This window comes from Rhinopithecus roxellana, chromosome 9 (genome assembly GCF_007565055.1).
Source record: "Rhinopithecus roxellana isolate Shanxi Qingling chromosome 9, ASM756505v1, whole genome shotgun sequence".
NCBI lineage: Eukaryota > Metazoa > Chordata > Mammalia > Primates > Cercopithecidae > Rhinopithecus > Rhinopithecus roxellana.
Genome location: NC_044557.1, coordinates 117,653,070 through 117,677,992, shown reverse-complemented (window position 1 = coordinate 117,677,992; position 24,923 = coordinate 117,653,070). Strand labels below are relative to the sequence as shown.

The 24,923-nt window shown below is 39.3% G+C and overlaps 1 protein-coding gene across 5 annotated transcripts in view; it reads left to right on the top strand.

The window, feature by feature from the left end:
• JPH1 (junctophilin 1) overlaps nt 1-24,923 on the top strand; it is an 82,417-nt gene that overhangs the window by 48,873 nt on the left and 8,621 nt on the right. For all 5 annotated transcript variants that reach the window (XM_010366004.2, XM_010366002.2, XM_010366006.2 and 2 more), the window contains exons 3-4: nt 13,739-13,857; nt 22,995-23,641. In XM_010366004.2, the coding sequence (XP_010364306.1) occupies nt 13,739-13,857; nt 22,995-23,641 (766 nt within the window). The remainder of the gene's footprint in view (nt 1-13,738; nt 13,858-22,994; nt 23,642-24,923) is intronic.

The following is a 24,923-nucleotide window of genomic DNA, read 5'->3' as shown; positions in this document are numbered from 1 at the left end:
TAATGAAATTATAACTTAAAAATATGAGCGATCCTGACTTGTTGTCAAGGCAGTGCTAATATAAGAGTTGTATTTAATATTTTGGTTAAATTATTCATTCCTGAAGTGTTTTGTGTGGTTGGGTTTGTCATCATTGTTGTTGATTAGTTTTTCTTGTCATTCTTCCTGGGACTCAACAAAACCAAAGAACATTAGATTAAAAGAAGAATTCAGTTAAGTATTTGCCCCAAATGAAAACAAAAAACTTTCAGATACTCCTCAGTTGGTGCAGATATATACATATTTCAATCTAATATAATGTATACATATTTAAAATGTGTGTACAGGTTTATATATTCTTCTCTAAAATTCACAATCATATTAAACCCACCGAGCAAACATTCAGTAGTTGAGAGATTTTTCATTATACAAGGGATTCATCACCTTATAACATTTAAGTTGGTAGTTACAAATGGTGTGGTTAAACTGATAGTGTCTTCTAGGATTACAAAGAAGATCTTAAAAATAATCTAGGTCTTTCCATTATAATTAGAGTAGACAAAGTTTTGGTTTAAAAATTAATTTCAGACTTTGACAGCCAAGATAGACAAACTGTTTTCTGGAATTATGCCAGCACCCTAGAAAATATATTTCAATAAGTAACTTGCAAGAAGCTGTACTTGTAGTATCTCAGAGCTAAGGGTCCAACAGAGGCATCTCTGATCAAATCAGAAGCTTTTCATTTCACTCTGCCATACAAGATCATGCTTTGAGCTGTTGTTACTATGACGTCTCGGAAAAACATTACAGAGAAACTTCATATTTATAATTGACTGTTGCCAGCAGTGATCTTTTGCCAGTGAGAGATTTAAGGGAGAAGAAGCTTTCTTTTCACCCCAGCATTACAGACGGGTTGGAGCAGAATGATGTATGCAATGTATGTAATAAGTAGGGAAAGAAGAGTGAACATGATATTTAGAACTAGGCAGAATTACCTCTGTGCCCAGAGTAGCAAATAATGTAAAAGCATTTCTAGACATGTGTAGATCATTAAGTATGTTGAGGTTTTGTTGGAGATAGAAAATATAGTTGATCAGGCAATGAGGATTTGGACAGCAATGAAAAAATTTCAGGGGAGACAGGCCAGGGTTGAGTATTTTAGGGAACACAAAGTCAAAAGTTATCTGAAACCTGGAGAAGTGTCACTAGGAAGACAAGGAGCAGCAGGACATGCGTAGCATTAGTAAAAGCTCCTGACGGCATAGCTGCAAGCAGTGAGCAATCCCCCTTTGAGTTTCTGTGCAGTTGCCTGCCTCTTTGTCTTGGATGGGAAGGGGCTTTTTAACTCTCCTTCTTATTCTGTGGAACAAATGCCATTTTCCATGGTGTTCCAGCTCTTGGAAGAAGCCCTGTCTGCCAGGGCAGTGGGAGCCCCTGCAGGATGTGATTCTTCCAGACAACGTGATGGACCTCACAGGCCTCTCCTTGCCCTGACAGCCCTCATGTTTTCAGGGCTACTGGCCAGCCCACGAGACTCCATATGAAACTATAAAAGGGTTTTCTGTGCCCCTGTTTTCTTCATGCCATAACAAAGCATTGCCTGTGAAGTCCCATCTCCCATTGTGCCTGTTGCAGCAACATTTAGGTCCAAATTTTTAAATACATTTTTAAAATGTATTTTTAAATCCTGGAGAGCTTCATGGCTACAGGGTTCTCTGCCTTAAATGGAAGGGGATTTTTCACATTTGTGCTTCAGGTAGGGCAGAGTCAGCCAGTAAGGTGAGAGCACATCCTTTTGTCACCAAGTCTGTTGTCATGTCAGAAGACGAGTATGATTGTATTGAAAAGACAGGAAGAACTATTTCCAGTACTCCTATCGCTGGCCAAGACTTAGCACATTATACAAGTCTAACTTGGCAAGTACAGCCTGATGTCTAGGGCAATCCTGTAGACCCCACTAAAGTAGCTGTCAGATAGCAGCGAAGCAGCAAGCAAGGCCCTGGACCCGAAAACTAATACTAGACAACTTGCAACAAGGGGGAGGGTGGACCTGGGGTGTTGGCAGGTTACTTTCCCTACTCCTCCCGTTTCAGTCGACTTCCCTACAGTTACAAGATGGCAGTCCATAGATTCTGAATTCTTGGGCCTCTAGAAATTCTTGCCTCGGTGGAAATGATGTCCTAAATTTCCCCCTTGTTTGGGGGATGTGCAACATTCCCATTGTGCCTAGAATAATTCTTGAGATTCTTTGGACTCAGTCTGAACCTCGTATTGGTGAGGAGTAGTTCCATTCAAGTTACTGCATCTGTCACTAAGGAATGGAGTCCAGGAGGGCAGACCCTGCATTCCTCAGTGGCTGCAGCAGGAGTCCATCCATTCCACCGACAGCCGTGGCATCCCAGGGCCCAGAATCAATCCCACCACGAAGATAATAAAGGTTAAAAGCTCATCAAAGTGTGTCTAGAGGATCTACCCAGGCAGACAGCAGGCTCCTGGTCAAGAATATCCCAAGTCCTATAAGCGTGGTAAGTATGTAAACTTTGAAGCAGTTCACTAACAATCTATGAGAACCAGAGGAAAAGATCCTGTTATTTGAGCCAGGGTTTAACATGATTCTTGTACTTAGTTGGCTTGAATCCTGACTTGCATTTCTACCACCATTTTTAATGAAGGAGAATTGAACATTTTTATCTTGATGTACATGCATTCATCTTCAAAACTGACTTTGCTCCCCAAATTGTACCAATGTTACTTTTATTTAAGGGTACTAAACAGAAACGAGTCACCCTGGTTTACATACTTGTTTCTGCTTCCATTTTCTCAATGTCCTCAGATAAGCTATTATTTTATCTGTTGAGTATTGGGATGAAGAATTTGTTTTTGGTGTAACACAGCAAATGCTAAAAATAGGTAAACTCAACAAATTTGAGACTCCCATGAGGAAAAATAAGAAAACTTAAGAATTCAGGAAGAACTAGATGATCTTCTGATATTTCCTTTTAAACTTGGAGGCGTTGATTACTAATTTGGTGATTTGGGGAAGGCAACTATGAGTTGGATGAATCTGTAGTATTTTTAACACCACCTAAAAATGTTCCTGCTAAAGAATAACCTTGATGAAAACCAAATCTGTCCTATAGTCTTTAGTAAGATGTTTCCTAAGCTGTGTTATTTCATTTGAAGGTCAGCTGAAACTGGTTAAAAAATATATATATTGGGAGAAGAAAGCTCAAAATATGCATTTTTCAATAAGAGGCATAAATGTATTAAAATAAAAGATTGAATAGAGAAGTAAGGAGAGCAGTGACAGATTCACAGAGAAAGCATGAATACAAGAAGATGAACTCTAGATGTAAATGAATTCCTATAGTAGAAAGAAAAATGTATAACTAGATGATAATAACAAAATGTTTGCTAAAACAAATCTAGAAGATGGTAATAAAGAAATCTCTTTTAACAACATAGTCTTCATCCTAAAGGTTAGGAGACCTGGGCTCTCCCCATTGATTCCTCTGGGTAGCCATATGACTTTGCTGTGTGACTTTGAATATATTCCTTAATCTCGCTGAGTCTCAGGTCTCTACAGAAGGAAAAGTAATTGCCTGGTCACCACGAGGGATCATGTGGACTCTCAGAGCCCCGTTCAGCTCAAATAGTGTGTTTTAATATGTCTGTTAAAGCAGAAGTTTCAAGAGCAAAACCAGAAGTTTAATATAAATCAAGGCAAATACCCTTGTGCTTGTTATATTGTTGTCCTCAATATCTGTTGCAGCAAGAAACTGAAGATTTAAAGTAAAAATATGCATGGGCTTCTTAGTTGAACTATAGAATGAATGATTCCTTGTCATCAAACAGATGTGAAATAAACAGAGTGACGGAGCGACAGTTCCTACAAGGAAACATGAAGTGAATAAAACAAGTTCACTGAGAGAATAACTATACCCCTAATTTTTTAACGTTCCTCACAAAACAGTTCTCTCATAAATTCTGTAACTTCAAAATGTGTGCCTTGACAAGGATAGAGCTTAAGATGCACAATGGTTTTGTACAGCCAGTCCCAAGCAAGTTCATGTTCATACTGTTCAGCATCAAAAGCCTGATAGAGGAATAGATCTTTTTGTTCTTCACTGGTTGGGCATATCTAGACAGAACAAAGTGAGGTGGCAGACTGGTGGATTTGAGATTTCTAGATAACCATTTTAGATCATATAAAACAGATACTACCTTAAAGAATGTTTTTCAACTGTGAGTTCAAGGAGGAGTTCTAGAGGGTGCATGTCACTTTTAAGGAGTGAATGGTGTTTGCTTAATTTTTAAAAATGTAGTTATAAGTATGTATAAAATGGAATCATTTGAGCACCACAGTGTGCATTTAATGGGCATTTGCAGCTGCTAAGTGGAGATTAGGTCAGTTTATGATCTGATCACTTGGTCAGTGTGTCATTCAGCTGAATAGCCCTAGCTGCCATCATGTATTTTGCCCATGATGCAGTCTTGAATTGCTCTAATTCCTAGTCATGCTTAAATATGTACCCATAGTGGACCATTGGTAAAGGACAAGAAGCATAACAACACTGATAGGTGAACAAAAACAGCATTGACGTTGGTAATTCTCATCATTACCCAGAAGATCTTCTCAGGTTCTGAAGTTCTTATCAAGCACTTTCAGATGTTTGCTCCAGTGCTAACAAGAACATGGAGTCAGGATTATATCTAGTATCATTTTATAGAATATGCATCCATTTTAAAATAATTTGGCCTGCCTGATTTTTTGCTTGATCCTAACTTCACCCTTTCTATTTCCTCTGGTCCAAAGGCCCCCGTTGGCTCTATACACTTCCTTCCTTCCTACCCAGAACTCTGTCATGGGTTATACCATGCTCCCCATCCTCCTTGCTCCATGTCTCTGACCCTGCATCAAAGCCACCTTTTCCCTTCTCTTCTCCCAGAAGAGACAGCCCTGCTAGAGAACGATGCAGAATCGTATATATTCTAATGTGCCTTTCTTAACATTTCTGAGAACTTCTGTACAGTGCTGACTCCAAATCTTTACCTCTTTAAGCCCCAGATTTCCCCTGCCAGCTATTTATTTCAACAGAAGATCAATAATAGGCATTTATCTACTAAGTACCTCTCTGTGTTAATACTAAGTACTTCATATATATTCGTTCTTATCCCAGAACAACTCTACGAAGTAATATTCTCCCCATTTTACAGGTGGGGAAATTGAGACTAAGGTGATACAGCCAACATGTGATAAAGTGGGGTGTGCACCTGGGTCTGCCTGGTTCCAAAGCCCACGACACTTTAGGTCTTTTTTGAGCTTGGGCTCCTTCAGGTTTTATGATCCTTAAAATCACTGGATCACCCCTTTCACTGTTCTTACATTCTTTCCTGTTTCCTTTCTTTCACTTATCCAGGACTTAATTCCAGCAATTGTCACATTTTCAGAGCTGCTTCATTTTCTCCTTTTCTCTGGGCATCCTTCCCACCTTCCAACAGGATCAGCTCTCATTTTCTTAAAATACTAGTAAAACGTCTTTTTCCTTGATCCAGCTAATCCTTCTGGTTACTGTCCAAATTTCCTCCTTCCTTTCTGGGTCAAAAGTCTCCAGCATGTGGCCCACACCTGCTTCCTCGGCTTCCTCTGCCCACTTCCTCGCCAACTCCCTTCAGTCCGGCTTCTGGGGTGGTCTCCTTGTGAGAACTGCTCTCTGAAAGGTTCTTATCAAATTCAGCAAACTTTCCCTAGCTCTCACCTTCTCCAGTACTGACTCATTTCAGTGACTGCACATAAATCTGCCAGGCAGGCTGAGAAACATGCAGCTGCCCCAGAGATAAGGCAAATTCAGATCTGGCCCGCTTACCTCCTAAGAGAAGCCCAGGATTTATGCAAGAAAAAGAACTGTGAACAGCTTTATTAGAAGTTCCCCTTCCACCTGTATGCTACTGCTGTTTCCATTTACCTTCCTGTTTCCTTCACCCAAGGACACTTTTGTCTCAGTCCTCAGTTCTTTGCTTTTTTGACTCACTTATTTGGTGAGTTCAATCACCTTTCATTGAACTCATCTTCTGTGACATGACGCTCATAGTTCCGTTTAGAACCTTGACCTTTAATTTGCATAGCAGCCCTGTATCTCCAACTACAGATGCCTGTGTCGTGTAAAATCCTACTTGTCTAAAACAGAACTTGTCATCACTCCCAGACCATAGTGAGGTCATTTATTTGTACACCAAATTAGAAATCTTGGAGTTATCTTTTATGTTTTTCTCTTTTTTACCTATTTATTCATCCGCTAATATTTGTTGAAGACAGCCTCCATGCCAGGCTTATGTTAAAAGTTTGAGAAACAGGCACAAGTCTGCCCGCATTTTACAAAGTTCCGATCCCTCTTTCCTTAAAATGTCCATCAGTTATTGCTTTACGTTACAGCTGTTTCCTCTATTAGATTCTTAGCATGCCAGGGCTGGGTTGCATGCAGCAACTTCTCAACAGAGAGCCCAGCCTTGGTTTTTTCTCTCCTCACTTCCTCTGAATATATAAGATGCTCTGTAAATAGTAGTACATTAGGTGACTTCCTTTTATTTTTAGTTGTTGTAAAATATGTATAACAAAATTTACCATCTTGACCATGTAAGTATATATTTCAGTAGTAGTAGACCCACATTGTTGTGCAACAAATCTTCAGAACATTTTCATCTTGCAAAACTAACAATCTATACCCATTAAACAATAATGCTTTATTCTCCCCCCTCCAACCGCCTGGAAATTACTGTACTACTTTCTGTCTCTATGAGTTTGACTACTGTAGGTACTGCATGTAATATTTGTCTTTTTGTGACCGGCTTATTTCACTTAGCATAATGTCTTCAAGATTCATCCACGTTGGGGCATGTATCAGAATTTCCTTTTTAAGTCTGAATAATATTCCAGTATGTATATAATCACTGCATCCCATTGAATGGGAGAAAATATTTGCAGATCATCTCTCTGATAAAGAGTATCTAGAATACATACAACACATTTTGTTTATTCATTCATTGACATTAGGATTGTTTCCACCTTTGGACTATTATAAATAATGCTGCTATGAACATAGGTGTATAAATATCACTTTGAGACCCTTTCAGGTTTTTTTTAGTATATACTGAAAAGTAGAATTGGTGGATTATGTGGTAATTATATTTTTAATGTTTTTAGGAACCACCATCCTGTTTTAACAGTAACTGCACCATTTTCCATTCCCACTGGCAGTGCGCAGAGCGTTCGGTTTCTCCACATCCTTGCTAACACTTGTTATTATCTGGTTTTTTTTTTATAGTAGCCATCCTTATGGGTGTGAAATAGTATCTCATTGTGGATTTGATGTGCATTGCTTTATGCTTAATGATGCTGAGTGTCTTTTTAAGTGCTTATTGGACATTTGTGCCTCTTTGCAGAAATGTTTATTCAAGTCCTTTGCCCATTTTTCAATCAGGTTGTTTTGTTGTTGAAGTGTGGGAGTTCTTTATATATTCTAGGTACTAACCCCTTATCAGACATATGATTTGCAAACATTTTATCCCATTCGGTGGGTTGCAGTGATTATGTTTTAAAGAGAAGTTTTCATCTTATTTAATGGTAATGTTTTTGAACTTTTGAATGACTCTCATTATAACGGACCTTTCTCCAAAAATTATTCCAAGAAGAAAACATCCCTTAAATATTTCTACGTCAGATTTTTCTCAACACATAACATGGGAAGGTAAATCTTAGATAAGTTTTATAAAGCTCAATGAAGTAGAATAACCAATTTGGCATATTCCAATCAAGGATTAGAAATGTGCCTTTGATCTGTCCTATCCAGAGAATATAGCCTTTAAGCTTATTAAGCTTTTGATCAAGTGTTAAGGAATAAAGTCTATGAAGTACTTAATTAAGTACTTATTTTCCAAGCTTAAAAAATGTTCTGGTGATAGAGAAAAAGAAATCTGATAAAAGGAGGCTGAATAGTAGACACCGCTATTCCTAAATTATTACACATGTCCCCTGAGCAGGAAGCACACTGCAGGGGGCTAGAGTTCAGAAAACTTAGTATTACAAGAGTTTATTAATCCAGGAATGTTTTGTTTCATTTATTTATCCTGCTTTCCAAAAAGTATTTGCAGGACTCTATCATGAGTTACATACATGATAGAATTCCTGATATTGGGTATAAAAATAAAGTCATGTGGTTAGAAAGGATTACTGTGCTCATACATTGAGGATAGTTTCACTCCAAGTTTCCGGGTAGCCTTAACAAAAAGAGAAGCAATCAATCCCATAGTTCATGTTGTATGATACAAGGAAGCACAGGAGTTAAGCATCAGAGACCACATTTTTCCTGGCACCAGACTCTAAGGAGGAGTGTATCACCTAGATCTTTATAAACATGACAATGATTCCCCATAGTGGATAGCCTTTTACAAAAGGCATATGAACATTCTTCATGTGAATCTGGGCTCCTCTCCTCTCCCTACGAATCTGTGGATGCGTTTGTAGGATGGAGTAATGTGGTTGAACTTTTTATCTCGTTGACAAAAATCACTTGTGGCTCAGAATGGCCTCACCTACTCTCTGGCTATTAATACTTTCAAAGCCTATATCATAACACCTCTGCAAAAGTTTAGGCCCTTGAAATATCAAATACCAGACTTCATTAGGGATATTATTCCCTTTAGTATAAAATAAGGCATAATAGTTTACATTTTATATTATTTAGAAATAACTGAATAACATAATAGTTTACATTTTATATCTAAATAACTTGATATTGCTTTTAGAGAAAAGGAAGACAGGAACTCCTGCCTTGGCAAAGTGGACAACTATTCACTGGTGATATAACTTGTTTTAAACCAGGACATAAGAATTCTGTCTTAAAGTTATTATTCCAGGTCCTATCTTTTTTTAAAAAAAAAAAAGAAAGAAAGAAATTTATGGAGAAAATTAACATTCAGTAATGAATAGATGGTGAAGATGGGTTCACATAGTCATCTTCCCAAATCAAGTTTACTGAGAATGGAGCTGTAGGAGAATTATTGTCTATTCTAGACCAAAATCTTTATCAGCTTTGTCCGTTAGCAGATGTATAAAAGATTGCAAGTTAGAAGTTGGGACAGACATCTCAGGGCCCTATGTGTACCTGTGCTGAGCCTTGCTGAGTCTGTCTTATCAGAGACCCAAATCCAGATTGAAAGAGTCATTTCTTACTAGGTGCAGGTAACTCAGAAATCACACCTCTGATTTTAAACCGATGCCTGTGGAGCCAGTGGTTATTGTCCCTATCAAGAGTATTCCTTGCTTAACAGACTGATTTCTTCTTAAGAGCTCCAACTGTCTGCACGGGATAATTGGTTTTCTCAAATCTAGGTCTCTCATAAATGAATAATGTCACAGTCCAAAAGAAAGGCTAACGGCTCCTATTTTTTGCATTTTCTTACCCATGGTGCCATAACCCAGGAATGAATTTTTGGTTATTAGGCATTTCCAAGACCACCTGGAAGGAAATAAAATGGCAGAGAGGAGGATTGAAGTAGGGAGGTCAGTTACCTTTGTACTAACCCTGGTGAGGTGACAGTGAACCAGAGAACGTGAAATGGCTGGGTGGGGGAAGATACTCGGAAGGTGGTGCCGGCTGGATTTGCTGACAGTGGATATGGTGTATGAGAGAATGGGAGTTGTCAAGGATGATGCAGAGGTTTTGGCTTGAGCAACTGCAAGAATGGTGTTGCCATCAACCAAGACTTGGGTTTTTATGTGCCAATTGCTTTTATTTTTAAATTTTCCTAATAATTTTCTTGAAATACTTGTACATCAAAGCAAACCACAAGGACAGCCCCTGAATCAATTAGGTTATCGCCTCTGCTGTCAAGTTTTCAGAGTCAGATCAGTAAACCAACTTAGACTTAATATGTCACAGATTTTTAAAAACATCAATATCAGCACAATTTTGAAGCAGTTTATTGTTGAGAAAAGACTATATAAAAAGTAGAAATAGCGCTTCACCTTTAGCAGACTTGTTCTCCATTCTAGATGAAAATCTTTATCAGCTATGTGAGAGTTCACAGATGTATAAGAGATTGAAAGGAGGTTGGAGATGTCTCAGGGACCCATGTGTACCTTAGCAGGAGGAGAATATGCTCAGCATGCTCCATGTATGATTGAGTACGCTTTTTGTTAAAGTCTTAAACGTTTAAGAAAAGGAAACTAGATTATTTTCTCCTAAGGCAACTAGAGAGCTCATAAAACACTATTTCAGTCATTAAAGAAAAGGAAACCTCACATACTCATCAAATTGCTGGTTAGGAAAATAATTTGGTTAGGAAATTCCCCATTTATTGTTGTGGCTGGTCACGGTTGACCTCTGCAGAGCTTATGTCCAGGAGGGAGTTCTATAGCTGCTCAGTGAGCATAACCAGCTGCCCAGGTCTCCGCAGCCAGCATGGCTGTGGCGTCTTCACCCATAAGGTGCAGCTCTTCACAGGTTAAAAATTTGGTTTATTTGTTAAAAATATATAGCCCTAAAAGAAAGTCAACAGCTGATGCTTAACTTAAAGAAGTGGCCTTTCAGTTAATTTTTACTGCATTTGATGGCAGAAAGTATCTGAGATAATGGTATTTGGAGATTCTTGAAGGTCTGAAGATTTGTAAATGTCAGCAGTCTTTTGATAAATGAAATGCTTTGGGGCACGTATACCGCTTTGGTGTATGCATGTTTTGCCTGTGACCAGCAACAGCATCAGGGCATGCAGTTTGAGTGGTTTCAGCTTATCTCTCCAGACTGCCTAACCTGAACCCTCCCCCCAACACAAGAACAATCACAATTGACTGATTACAGGGGTCGTGTGTCACTCTGGAACTGAGCCTGGGATGTGATCACATGAATTCACTAACATGAGCCAGAGGCAAGTCCAGATTATTCCTGGGCAAAATCTAGACATGCCAGTGGCCTTAGCTCTACAGGCTGGTGTTAACAGCAAACTCACAGTGGGTTCGTATTCTTCCTTCTTGTCATCGGTTCCAAAAGCTCTTGAGCAGACTTCAGGATTCGGGTTTGAATGTGGTCCTGACTCATCTGGCCAGCTATCCAGTAGCACTGAGCCACAGAGCTAGGCTGGATAGAAAGGTCCTCCTTTGCTGTGTGGTCTTACAGGAAACAGCAAGTAAAGTAAAGGATTAAATACTAGCAGCCTTCACTGATGCTGTGCTTCCAAAATATATTTGCAGAAAGGTTAAGCTGTATTTGTCTATTCTCCAGTTTAGCATATTATAAAAACTAATAGATATACTACTACTGTTTATTTGACTGTATAGTGGTGTGTTGTGATTGGATCAGAGTAAGTTATCTGTACTTGAGTTTTGTAAATTTATTAAAGGGCTAAGAGATTGTATTATAAAGCAGCATAGCTGTATTCTTATGGCTTCATTAATTATGACACCTAGACATAATTAGGCCCTGGCTAAGAATAGCAGACAAAATGGAAAATCATTTGGGGGAAAAAAAAGTTTAGATTCTGAGAAACTGAAAGAACATTAGTAGAGGGCATCCGTTGATTCTCAGGCACAACACACAGAACTAAGGCATTACCCATCATAGATTAGCAATGGCACCCATGCAGGATTATCCTGACAGCTGGTTGTTTAAGAATATGTCCCTCCCCTCTTGATATTATTTCCATTTCATATTTCCTGATGCCCTGTACACAAATAATCTAAAGCGTCCTCCATGGTTTAGAAATAGCAGTTTTGGTGATTCATTTTTAATTAATAGACTTTATTTTTTTAGAGCAGTTTTAAGTTATCAGAAAAATTGAACAGGAACTACAAAGTTCCCATATACCTCCTCTCCTCATGCATACACAGAGTGTCCCCTATTATTAACGTCTTGCATTTTGAGGTGCATATGGTCTAATTGATGAACCGGTATTAATACATTAGTATTAAAGTCTATAGTTTACATCAGGCTTCATTCATTTTTGTGTTATACAGTCTATAGATTTTGACAAATATGTAATGTCCCCCCCTACAGTATCATGCAGAATAATTAAACTCCCCCAGATATGCCCTCTGTTCCACCAATTCATTCTTCCCAGTACACCCCGAACTCTTAGCAACTCCGGATCTTTTTATGGTCTCTATGGTTTTGTCCTTCCATTCAGTTTTAAGAACTACTCAGCTTTTCCTAAGGAAGCATCATTTATTCCTTTATTCATAAAGTGGTCCCTCAATAAATAGTATGTGCCATGTAGTGTTCTGCACTTTGGGATTATGACAGAGGACCAAAAATTAAAAATCCCCATCTTCACAAAGCTTGCATTCGAATACATCAAGCCTCCATGCTTGCTTAGAGCCTAAATAGAAGTGAAAGGGGCCCCATGAGAGCACAGGACGAGAGGAGGTTATTGAAGAGAGTAATGTGAAAAGGGAGCCTCCTACCAGTTGGCCCCCTTGTCTCAGGCCAGGCCCAGTTCTCCCCATGTTTTCCCCTGCAGTCTGGTCCCAGGAGTTGCGCCTGCCAGCCTCCTCCAGCTGCTGCCTGTGTGTTCTCCCTGAAGAGCATCCAAAGTCCTTGCCTTTTCCCAACTCCTCCTGTCTCCTGCTGTCTCCAACATAAGTGTAAGCACCTTTTTCAGACTTCCATTAAGTTTTCACTGCTAGTTATCTATAGCCCTACCTAGTGCTAATAAAATACAATCAAAAGTTTACAAAGCCATAAGAAAGAGGTACCCATAAACATCTGAAGACTAACGGAACAAGGCCTTCCCCTTTGCAGAGCAGATAAACCAGAGTTTTTGTTGTTTTTGTTGTTGTTGTTGTTGTTGTTGTTGTTGTTGTTTTCTTCCCTCCAACCCTCTCTGGGACCGGTAGACATCATTCCCTGGTCCAGCCATAAGAAACCCTATTCTTTTTCCTGCCACCTTCCCCATAACCCTAGTTATCCAGAAAGATGAGAGGTTTCCATGAGTGAGGACAGGCCAGGGAGGTGACGGAAGACTGAAAGATCCAATTCATCCCTGCCAGTTCTGCCTCTCTGTCACCTTTTTGGTTCATACAAGAAACATGCCTAAAAGTCAGCTAAATGGACTCCTCAGGAACCCTTCTGAGCATGTTCTTAGAGCGGACCCTGTGAGTTTGCTCCTGCTGGCGAGCGCCAGTAGTGCACATCTCCCCGCTATACATCCAGCAGCATCATGCTGGTAGCCTGAAATTGGCCACGGTGAGAGCATTTACACATAGATATGAGTAAACGCTACCAATCCCCATTTCGCTAATTTTTTTCTTCAAAGAGCTACTTCACCAACATGCCAGTGGGCAGACCTTTCTTAGTCAAATTCTTACACTGATTGTACCATAGAAATTAATTCAATAAACACTGTATTAATTTATATGTTCTAATTCTACTTTCCATAATTTTAGGGGTGGGGAGAAATGCCAACCAAAGTCAACAGGAGATTTGATCTAGTAAGTTTTGAAAACCACACTTAGCATCAGGCTACACAGACCTTGTGCTTACTTTTCATTTCCCTTGAGAGAAGGGCTGAGGCAATTCATAGGAAGTTTAGTTTCATCTATGGCATCTTCATTGAAATTTTATGGCAATAGAACTCTAAAACTTTTGCTCTTTTGGGTGTCGGACCATAATCATAATTAACATTTCTTTTCCCAGATTACAATTTACTTGTCCCTGTGTAAGTAACAAGGGGCCATCTATGCTGATTCGTCCTTTTGTACCCCATGTAGGACTGCACATGCCAGGGCGAAGGCCGATGCTGCCGACCAGGCCGCGCTGGCCGCTCGCCAGGAGTGTGACATCGCGAGAGCTGTGGCCAGGGAGCTGTCACCTGATTTCTACCAACCAGGTAAAACAGTGCTTTGATGAGCGAGGCAGGAGCACTGGCTTTGGTTTGCGTTTATTTCCTTTTCGTTTCAACATAAAGGCCTGTGCTTCCTGAATCCCAGCAATACTATTATACAAAATAAACAGTGGCGCATGTGGATCCTTCATCTGAAATCCTTGGGACCAGAAGTGTTTCAGATTTCAGATTTGTTGATATTTTTCTATATTTGCATATACATAATGAGATCTCTTGAGCTGGGGACCCAAGTTGAAACACGAAATTCATTTATGTTTCATAGATACCTTATACACATTGCCTGGAGGTAATTGTATACAATATTTTTAATATTTTTGCACATGGAACAAAGTTTTAACTGCATTTTGACTGTGACCATTGATCATGTGGAATTTTCCACTTGTGGCATCATGTTGGTGCCCACAATGTTTTGGATTCTGGAGCATTTCAGATTTTTGGATTAGGAATGTTCAACTTGTAGTAATAAATATCACCTGAAGTCTGAGTGTTAGCCATGGAGATGGGTTATTCCCCAGAGTCTCGCCCTTCCTCCCCTCTACATATGACCAACAAAGTTTGAGCTGATAGCAGTAAACTAGACAAGAATCTAAAAGAAATATCTGATTCTAACAAATACTCCCAAATTCAGAGGCACTTTTAGCATTAAGAGAAGAGCCAGTTGGTACTGTGACTGTTTTTTCAACGTATCTGAGTGTGGTTAGGAAATAATTAGCATACCACTTAAAGAGATTAATCTGCCCAGATTAAGAGGAAAATGCATGTCATGATGGAAGAAATAAAAGTGACAACCTCAAAAAAATTGATCTTGGTCATCTGCCCCCCCTCAGATGTTAGTAAATAGCAATCAACAAATATGTGCAATAGGTTTAAATATTTAATTAACTTTCTAGTAGTTTCCCAGTAGACTCTTTCCACCCCTCTCTATAATATACTAGTGTTTTTGTTTTGAATTTCAAAAAGGCAATATTCACCTTTATATATATTCCATTGTTTTCTAAAGAACATCTGTCTAGTGATTGTTCGAGGCATCAACAGATTTCTAGGTGAAGAAACCAAAATAAATGTTCTCAATTTCTATTAAAAGTTACATTTCTTGGTAAAGAATTTTTCCACCCTGGTTTTTGTGAAATCAAGCTGTATAACTAGCATCCTGTCCCTAGCCCAGCACCCTGCATGAGATAGGTGTTCGATACATGTTTGGTTCTGGTGAGGGGTATACACTGTTGGAACCCATAGGGTATCACTGAGTCCTAACGAACAACATAAGTCAAAGTGAACAAAATAGCAAGATTCGTAGAAAAGCTAGAAACTTGGCTATAATCAAGGATGGAGCAATGAGAAATGACCTGGAGAATGGGAGCATGAGGTTCCTGCAAAGAAAGAAGACAGTAAAAGGCCAGGCAAAGAAGATTCGGTTTTTACAAGAGAAAGGCTGAGGAGGGACCCAGGGTGGTTATTGAATGATAGATACCATCATCACAGAGTGACTCGTCTAAGAGTTCAAGTCCAAGGCAACCACTGAGAAGGGTGTTTTCTTTCACATGCATCTCTTTTAAACCTCTGATTGAGATTTAAATCATTTTATATATATATGCATTTTTTTAAGGAAAAGGAACCTTTCCATTTTTTTGCAGCGACCTCTGGTAGGAATAAACTCTCCTCTGGCATGAAATGAACTCATACTTCCCCGGTACCTAACTATATTGGCAAATTAGCTGTTCCAGGGCGTGAGAGCTGGGGAAAGACTTCAGCCACCCAGGAGAAATTGTTCTCTCCTCCCCAGCAGTGTTGCATTGGAAAGAACCTGACTGATCAGGAGACACTGGGCTTGAGCGGTTCTGAAAGCACACAAACTTACTGTTGTCTGCAGATGGTGATTTCTTGGTTCTGTTAATTCTGTTGGGGAATGGGGTCCCTTTAGATTCCTATTAGGTGTTAACAAGAGGTAAATGATACGAAAGATCATCTCGGTTTCCCAGTCTGAATGATTTTAAAAGGCTTTTCTGGTGTAAAAGCATTTGAGGGGGAAAAAAATATTGTGGGAAAATGTAATTCCACCCTTTCTTAGCTAAAACAGCTTCGCATAAGCAAGTTGTGCATCAGGAATGAATACATCACAGTAGCATGGATGACAGCGGGTCTATTTGAGACCAGAGCTTGTGGGGGAGGCTGCAGTCCCCTTTGACCCACAGCCAGCACTCCCTTCAGCAACTGTATAGAAAGCCTTTTCTGTCACGGGTATTATTGATCTTCTCAAGGGAGCATAACTCATGCTCTCCACTTTGCATTTACAGGGTGAGCGAATCAGCTAGACATTTTCGAAAAGGGCTTTCAAGTACTTCTAAATTAGGTTGGCCATTTAATTTACATATCTCAGATATAAAAGTCTCCATTGTTTGGAATGCATGTGTTCGTGCATAGAAGTTGTTAACCCTGTAATAAAGGATGCCTATCATAGCTTACATGTTGAACGCTTCCATGGCAAATTACCTATTTTCAGGAGCTGGCAGTATTTTCAGATATTTTCCATCTTAATTAAATTTTATGATCTTTAATTTAAAACTGTATTATTCTACAATTCAGTTAGAAACTAAGGAAAAAACACAGCCTCTTGATTATAAAAGCGAGAAATGGAAAAAAAAAAAAGGTTGCTAGTAGATTATATGTAGATTAATCAAAAAAATTTTTAAATAAAATAATAACTTTTGTCATTAAAGAAAAAAACACAGCCATGTGGGACAGCTTTCTCCCCCAAAGGGTTAAGCTCTAATAAACAGAAAGCATACAAATGGATGTTTGTGAATGTATATATAGATAATTGTGTACAAACACAGAAACCTAAATTGCCATTAGTGGGAGTGACACAGTGAGTCATCCCCCAAGAACTTAGAAGATTGCCCTCTGAGAGTTCAACTTGAAAATGAGTCCCTGAAACTACACAAAGGTAGATCAGGTAAGTAATAGGATGGCTTTAAGAACCACAGGATTTCCTTGTTACCTGATTGGCTATAAAAACATCTAAAGAAAAATTGGTCACCCAAGGAAGTATAGAAGAAAGAGAGTCACAGAGGCAAAAATTGGCAGTGTTCATCCCAACACTGTCCAGAGGAGGAGAAGCCTGACCCAGAACCTTGGAGGACTGCTCTCACATTGGCAAGGACGTTTCTATTATGGGGAAGGATGCGGGGAACTGTGACCCTGGTGTACGGCTTTGCTGGCAAGATCACCCTGACTCAGGAAATGGATGTATCAGGCTAGCCCAGCTTGATGCCATTACATATTTGATTCAGCTCATGCTTCTTGTTCTGATTCCATGTTCACCAGTAACTTTCTAATTTTGGTTGAGCTTTCCATGGAGTTCTGCCAACACGGAGAGCGTGTACTGGTAGTATCAACATGAGTCCCCTGACCTATGTGACATTTACATTCCTCATTGTAAATTAGTGAATTGGCCTTCTAGGATTGTACATCAGTCTGGTGAGCTTTGGTAATGTGAGTTTGCCTCAAGAGATGGCTCTGCTTCAAAGTGCTGGAAAATCAGGTTTCTTTGCCAACAAGGCTGACACAGGCTTTAGAGCAAGGGTGTCCAATCTTTTGGCTTCCCTGGGCCACATTGGAAGAAGAATTGTCTTGAGCCACACATAAAATGCACTAACACTAATGATAGCTGAGGAGCTAAAACAAAATCACAAAAAAAAATCTCATAATGTTTTAAGAAAAGTTTGTGAATTTGTGTTGGACCACAGGTTGCACAGACTTGCTTTAGAGGGTAACCACTAAGGAAGCAGGAGGGACTGGGGCAGCGACCCTTCCTGGGAAGGAGGATTGGGAGACTAGATTTGTGGCTCTTTCTCCCACTGTTTCAATTTCTTTTTAGGCCAGACACAGTGGCTCATGCCTGTAATCCTAGCAGTCTGGGAGGCCAAGGCAGGCAGATTATGTGAGGCCAGGAGTTCACGACCAGCCTGACCAACATGGCGAAACCCCATCTCCACTAAAAATACAAAAATTAGCCGGGCTTGGTAGTACATGCCTGTAATCCCAGCTACTTGGGAGGCTGAGGCATGAGAATCATTTGAACCCAGGAGGCAGAGGTTGCAGTGAGCAAGGATGGTGCCACTGTACTCCAGCCTGGGTGACAGAGCGAGACTCCGTCTCAAAAAAAAAAAATCCTTTTAGTCAAGATAATTCATTTTAATTTCAAGTGATATTAAGTAGCATGTAAAATTTTTATATTTATTGATGGGGCAGGGGCTGAGTATGAGTTACATTAAAACACTGCCCTGGAATGTGGTAAATTTAGTACTTGGAGCCCTCTTGGGAGAGAGCCAGCCTGCTTCCCTGGGTGTCATCCCCAACAAGCTTTGTCTTCACATGTGTAAGCATAAATGTGCTCATACACACAGTGTATTGACTATTTAGAGTGAAGTCTTTAGCACAGATTTTTATGGACCAGTGTTAACTGAGCTTGCATTTCTGGTATGAATTAGAAGACTTCAGAAATCAAAGCATATCTCCATTACATAATTGTCTATGCCTATCATTAATATGTCATGGATTTGGTTAAGAAAAGGGAAGCATCCTGGAATAGATGACTTCTAAGCTCACCTTCCAAACCCAAAATTCTGAATAAATTTTTTCATTAAAAAGGGAAACTGAATAATCCACTAGATGACATGAAATTAATAATTCATGAGTTTGCTGGTTACTCATACCACATATTCATTCTGGTACATTCAGTTTCACAAATGGGTATTGAGTGCGAGCCAAGTGCAGGGTACTAGAAAGGATGTCCCACAGTTTGCAGACCAGAGCAATATGACTGTAGTCACAGAAATTGCAGGATTGTTATAGACGGGACTGTGAAGTACTATAGGAAAGGAGTGTTCTTTCTATATCCAACACAAAAGTGATCCTGCTATCAGTTACACAATGTGTTTAGACTCTTTCAATCTGGTCCTCTTTTCACTGATTGTCAGTCTCCACAGAAAATGTCCAATTGCTACTTAATGACTACTGCTGTTGCTACAAAACTTTTGATATTGGCACTGTCCTCATAGACATTTGTTTTGGGGAATCTATGGTGCTTCTGCCCATAGCCAGCCCACCAAGGCTCACCTCTGAAGAACTAGCTGGATACCCTGCTGCCACCATCTGCCATATCTGTTCAGAGCCTTCGTGCCAACTGGAACGAGTAACCTTTGAGTGTTGGTGGATGGCATGCTGAATGTTGTTTGTTTTTTCACATTGTATGGCAGCCATATCCGTGAGCGGGTGAACTCTATCTGACTTCTTCCCAATATGAGTCTCCAGGAGGAGAAAATCCTTTGGGATTCATAGATACTGTCTATATAAACAGATGAAAATGCTGACTACAACAACTATCAACATTTGTCATAATTTCCCTCCCTGGCAATATTCTGACTAGGCTTTTTAATGAACCGCTGCATCTTATCAACTTTATGTTGCTGGCTCTGCAATACTGACACACACATTTACTACACAGAACAAGTAGCAGGCACAACATGTGCCTTCCAAGAGAAAATAGTCCAGGAAAAACTTCTGTCTTCTGCATTATATTAAATGTCTTGTTTTAAAAGCATTTAATCTTCTTCTGGAAAATCTAACCATATATTCTCATTTAGTTGGCTAGGCCTTGTATGACTGTGCCACATTGGTACCATTTCCAACGGGATATAGTCATGTAAGGCTGGTGCTATGTCCACCTCTGCTCATATTGCTTGCATACTGTCAAATGCCTATAACCCAGAGTGTTAGAATCACTCAGATAGTTTGTTAAACAATATTTCTAGGCTTCAATGTTCATACTTATTAAAATCTCTGGACATAGCACCTCAGATGCTCTGATAAGCAGCAAGCATAGGCGCCCCTGCTTTGGGAATGCGTTTTTTTCTCTTACCCAGATATTTTTTGAATGCATAATGAAGCTGGGAATTTTTTAGATGGGAAAGTTGATGCTAAAATATACTTCCACCATTCTAGTAAATTCTTTGAGCTCAACAGATTTTGAGTATCATCAGAAGCCCTGTAGATCAATTTGAGTAAGTATACCTAAACTCATCTTAGCAGAGTGGGCATGAGTAATCATGTAAGACATGCCTTTCTTACTACATTGAGGACAAGAAAACTGTCTAAAGAGGTGACATGTCAGATTTCTAAAGGTTAAAGAAGTGATTAGACCAGTATTTGAGAGTTGATAAATATCACAATAAATACTTTGAGTGGAATCTAAAATGTAGCTTCATAAGTTCATTAATACAAATTCTTCCAATGGCCAAATCAGTCTCACCTTGGCCTCTCCACCTATATTGGTGGTACTGAAGGTCACTAGGATGCATCCTAATGTTTTTAATGTATATATTGATAAGTGATAGTTGTATATATTTTTGAAGTGCAAAGTGATGTTACAATTTCTTAATACAATACAGAATGATTAAATCAAGCTAATTAACCTATTTATCACCTCAAAAAATGACACTTTTTTTGTGATGAGGACATCACAAAGATTTAAATCCTAAATTTGTAAGCTACGATCTCACGATCTCACGTCTTCTAAATGAAATGCATGGGCTTTGTGACAGCTGCATTTCTCAAGGTGCAGTGACTCTTTACCTTTTCCCTCCAACTTTGAGAATGTATAATGAATAATGTTTGCCAGAGTTTTTTTTCACTCTTTTCTGTATATTTAAGTTAAACATTAGCTTTTAATGTGCCTTAATCTTAGTAGATATTGCCAGTTTTTCTTGGCAAAAATAACCTGCATTTATCTTTAGATCAAAGATGTTAAAAGTACTTTGTATTTTGTGTAATTGTTTCAGCATTAAGTGGCTGAAATTAAAAGTCCATTGGCTCCAAAGCCCTTGACTATTTTAATTATCTTTGCACAGTACATCCACTACCATACGTAGATGGGTATTTTAGTAAAGCTGTGAAGTCGAATATCAGTAAAGCACAAATAAAACCAACTGTAGTGAAATTTTGGGTAGAGAAGTGAGGGGAAACTATGTAAACATCACATTGCATCAAGATCTATTAGAGAATGTACTTTATCACAGAAGAAGAGGGGTTTTGTTAAAATACGCCTGCAGTTGAATCACGAGGGGCTTCTCCATGACAGACTAGTATCAGTGACCTGATGAGTTTTAAAGAGCAGAGGCAGTTCAGCTGATGGAAGACATAACTTTTTTGTGCTCATGCTGCCCTGTTTCCCCTTAATGCTATGTCCAGACACACAGCACCAAGAAAGAATTCAGAAACAGAAGGACATCACATTTTGAATGCTAGCAGTTGCCCCTTTTCGTCATTCAAGATACCTTTCACTGGCCTAAGAATTCACACTGCCATTTTTGATGGAGGAATTAAAAGAAAATTGTCAGTTATATAAAGGGGGAGCTTACGCAGTTTAGAAAGGAAGTCTCAATTGTTGATGGGCGATCTTGACAGATTTGGGAAACTTGAATCCCCAGGAGTGGATGTATCTTCTAGAAGGTGGAAACTGTGATAATACTGTTATGTTTTGTGCCCTGAGTATAACTTGCAATGCTGGGTGCTCAGGAATTCTTGTCTCTGGCTTTAAAATATTATGTGTTGCATTATGCTTTTTTCTTAAAAGATACATGGGAGCTATGTGATTTTTTATTTTTCAGCTGCTATAGCTGTTTCCATTTCAGTAAAATGGGGATAATAACATGTACTCCCTAAGATTTTGGTGAGGCTCTAAATTTTGGATAATTCCTTGTATAATTAAATAGCAGTCTCATTACAATAACTTATTACTCAGACCACCATGAGAAGAGCAATTAAAGTATAAGTATGCAGTATGTATTCTCACAATTAGGGATAATTGCTGTTCAGCCCCTCTGTAAATCTTTTAGTGAGTTAGTGAGTTTGTCTGGGGTGAAGGGTTGCGGGGTGGAAGGCAGGAAGGAAAATGAACAGATGCAGTGCTGTGGAATTGACAAGAGCCTGTCAACTCTCTATAAGCATGTCAGTGGGGTCAGTGTCTTCCATGTATACTCAAGAGACGTCAGCTTCTGCCCATTTGTGAGGAAGAGGGTCAACTGCACTGCGTGTGACCTTGACCTCATGAGGCGAAAAGTGGCAGATGGGTGGAGTGGTAGCCAAAGTATGCACATGACTTACTGAGATCTGAAGGCCCTGGAAGTCTAAGGTCTCTGTGTCAGCCCAGAGATGCCCCTTTCCAGACCACAGCCTCCTCGAGTTCCTAGGGCCAGGACATCTTGTGGCACACACCCTGTTTCTTTACAGCTTACTCCCCATAAAATAACAATGCAGCGGGACCACTTTTTTTTTTTTTTTTTTTTTTCATTTTTTTCTCCTCTGTCAGAGGAATAGCCACTTTTTTGATGAAAATTTGTTCCCATTTATAAAAAATAACAAGATTTTTATAAACAATCCAGAGGTATATAAAAAAGGAAAAAAAAAAATCTTGAAGCTACAGAACCAGAGACAACTGCCTTGTGTTGACTTTGATATCTGCAAAACACTGCTTGTGCAAATCCATGTTTTCCATAACTGTGAATGGATTACATGGAAGTGACTTTGTGTCATGCAACCTAAGCCTTAGACTTAGGCTTTCTAAGTAGGAAGTTTTAATGCATGTTTGATGACAAATCATTAAAAATACAGTATCTACAGGTTCCCCTCTTGCAGTATACTTGATTAAATTTTCAGACACATACAGTCATCAGCTTACTTCCTTGTACAAGTGTATACTTTATGTCTTAGTTACACCACATAATTTGAATTAGCAGATTATGCTAGATTATGATATTGTGACCAATGTTCCATCAACATGAATTTCGCCTCTATATTCTGCAAGTAGGCAGAAAGAATGCAATTATCAGGAAAGTCAGAACTGTTTAGATTCTGTATTATCTTAAAACCTTTCCATAATAAATAAACTTTTCCCCTAGAGAATGAAATGTGTACTTAGTCAAAACCTTATGAATATATTATTTTTAAAAGAGAAAAGGTTAATCTGATTTAGCAAAAAATATATGTATATATGTATACACATATATATACACATACATATACATACCACCTTTTTATTTTTTTATTTTTTATTTGTTGGCCAGGCCCTGATTACGTCAAACAGAGATTTCAGGAAGGTGTAGATGCTAAAGAAAATCCAGAAGAAAAGGTACCAGAAAAGCCACCTACACCAAAGGAATCTCCTCATTTTTATCGCAAAGGCACGACACCCCCAAGATCTCCTGAGGCAAGTCCCAAACACAGCCACTCTCCTACTTCCTCCCCAAAGACCCTGAAGAAGCAAAACCCCAGCTCAGGGGCGAGACTCAACCAAGACAAAAGGAGTGTGGCTGATGAGCAGGTGACGGCCATTGTCAATAAGCCCTTGATGTCAAAGGCTCCCACGAAGGAGGCAGGAGCGGTTGTGCCCCAGTCCAAGTACTCTGGCCGCCACCACATCCCCAACCCCAGTAATGGGGAGCTGCATTCTCAGTATCACGGCTACTACGTGAAGCTGAACGCCCCCCAGCACCCTCCAGTAGACGTGGAGGACGGCGATGGATCCAGCCAGTCTTCCTCAGCACTGGTGCACAAGCCATCCGCTAACAAGTGGAGTCCCTCCAAATCTGTGACAAAACCAGTTGCCAAAGAAAGCAAAGCTGAGCCAAAAGCTAAGAAGTCTGAACTTGCTATACCAAAGAATCCCGCAAGCAACGATTCATGCCCTGCTTTGGAAAAAGAAGCCAATTCAGTAAGTACTGCAAGTAGCATTTTCTCTTTCTTTTTTCCCTTTGGTTCTTTCAGTGAGCTGTGTGGTGTGACTGTGCATCTTGATCACAGCCAGGCTAACCAAAGTTCTAGAAGCACAGGGTTGTTTAAAGCAGCACATAACATGTTTGTAGTTTGAGACAGCAAAGAGCTCTCCAGACAGAAATTCCCCCCACTACCCCTGTGTTCACCCGGCCCCACTTTAGATGTAATTCAGGTAGGTAAGATCTGACCAGCTTAGCACAGCAGTCTTAGCACATTTTAGCAAGGCTTAAACAGCGTGTCTTGGTGAGCTTCCTGGTAGCTTGCTCTCTGATTGCTGGAAATGAATCATGACCCCTGCCAAGGGCCAGCCGCTCTCAGAGCTCTAGGAAAAGGACACCACCAAGTTCTTAGCCCTCCTGTTTTCACCACAGCGGTCAGCATCTTTACACAAAAGAACCTCTCCTCTAGCCCTTGTGCATTCTTCTCATACACACCCAGTTTGGATTTTAAATAGCCAGCCTTTGCAGCTAGAACATTTTTCTTCCCCAAAAGAGAACTGAAAATTTCCAGTAGTTCAAGAGAATTTCTTTGGTCTTCTGTGTTTTCAAAGTGTGAGAACTCTTACAATTTCAGTTTTCTGGTAGATGCAGGTTATTAGTATCAATTAGTCTTAAGCATTTAAGATATTTATTATTCAGCCAGAAAAGCTCTGTATTATTGAAAAATCTTTATACCCTCTTTCAAAGGAAATTTTTTGAATAATGTATGGAATTAGTATTTTATCAAATGCTATAGAATTTGTAAAATCTGAAGCTAATTATTGATTAAAAAATGACCTCTTGACCTGGTCACATCCCTTTAGAACAGAGGTGTTGAATGTTACACACCTAGTATTCACTAGTAATTATAGAGACATATTTGCATAATGGTACGGATTAATATCTTGGCCAACAAGAATATAGTACAGCCATCAGTTTCTTATTTTTGTCTGTTTTATTTACTCACATGATTAAGCAATTAAAATTCCTCTGTTAACTTATGCTTAAAATTTCTTAAGTGTGTTTATTTTGCTAGTATCTATAAAACACTGGTTGTCTTCTTTTTTCAAATTTTCAACTTTTTAATTAGCTGGACATAAATTATTCAGATTAACTGGACCAACTTCCTAAGAGTCAACTTGCATGGAGAAAAATTGTTTTCAAAACAGACTAACTTTAAGATTCTGACTCTTCAGTAGGCATTCATTTTAAAGATTTGAAACCTTAATATGTCAGTATCCT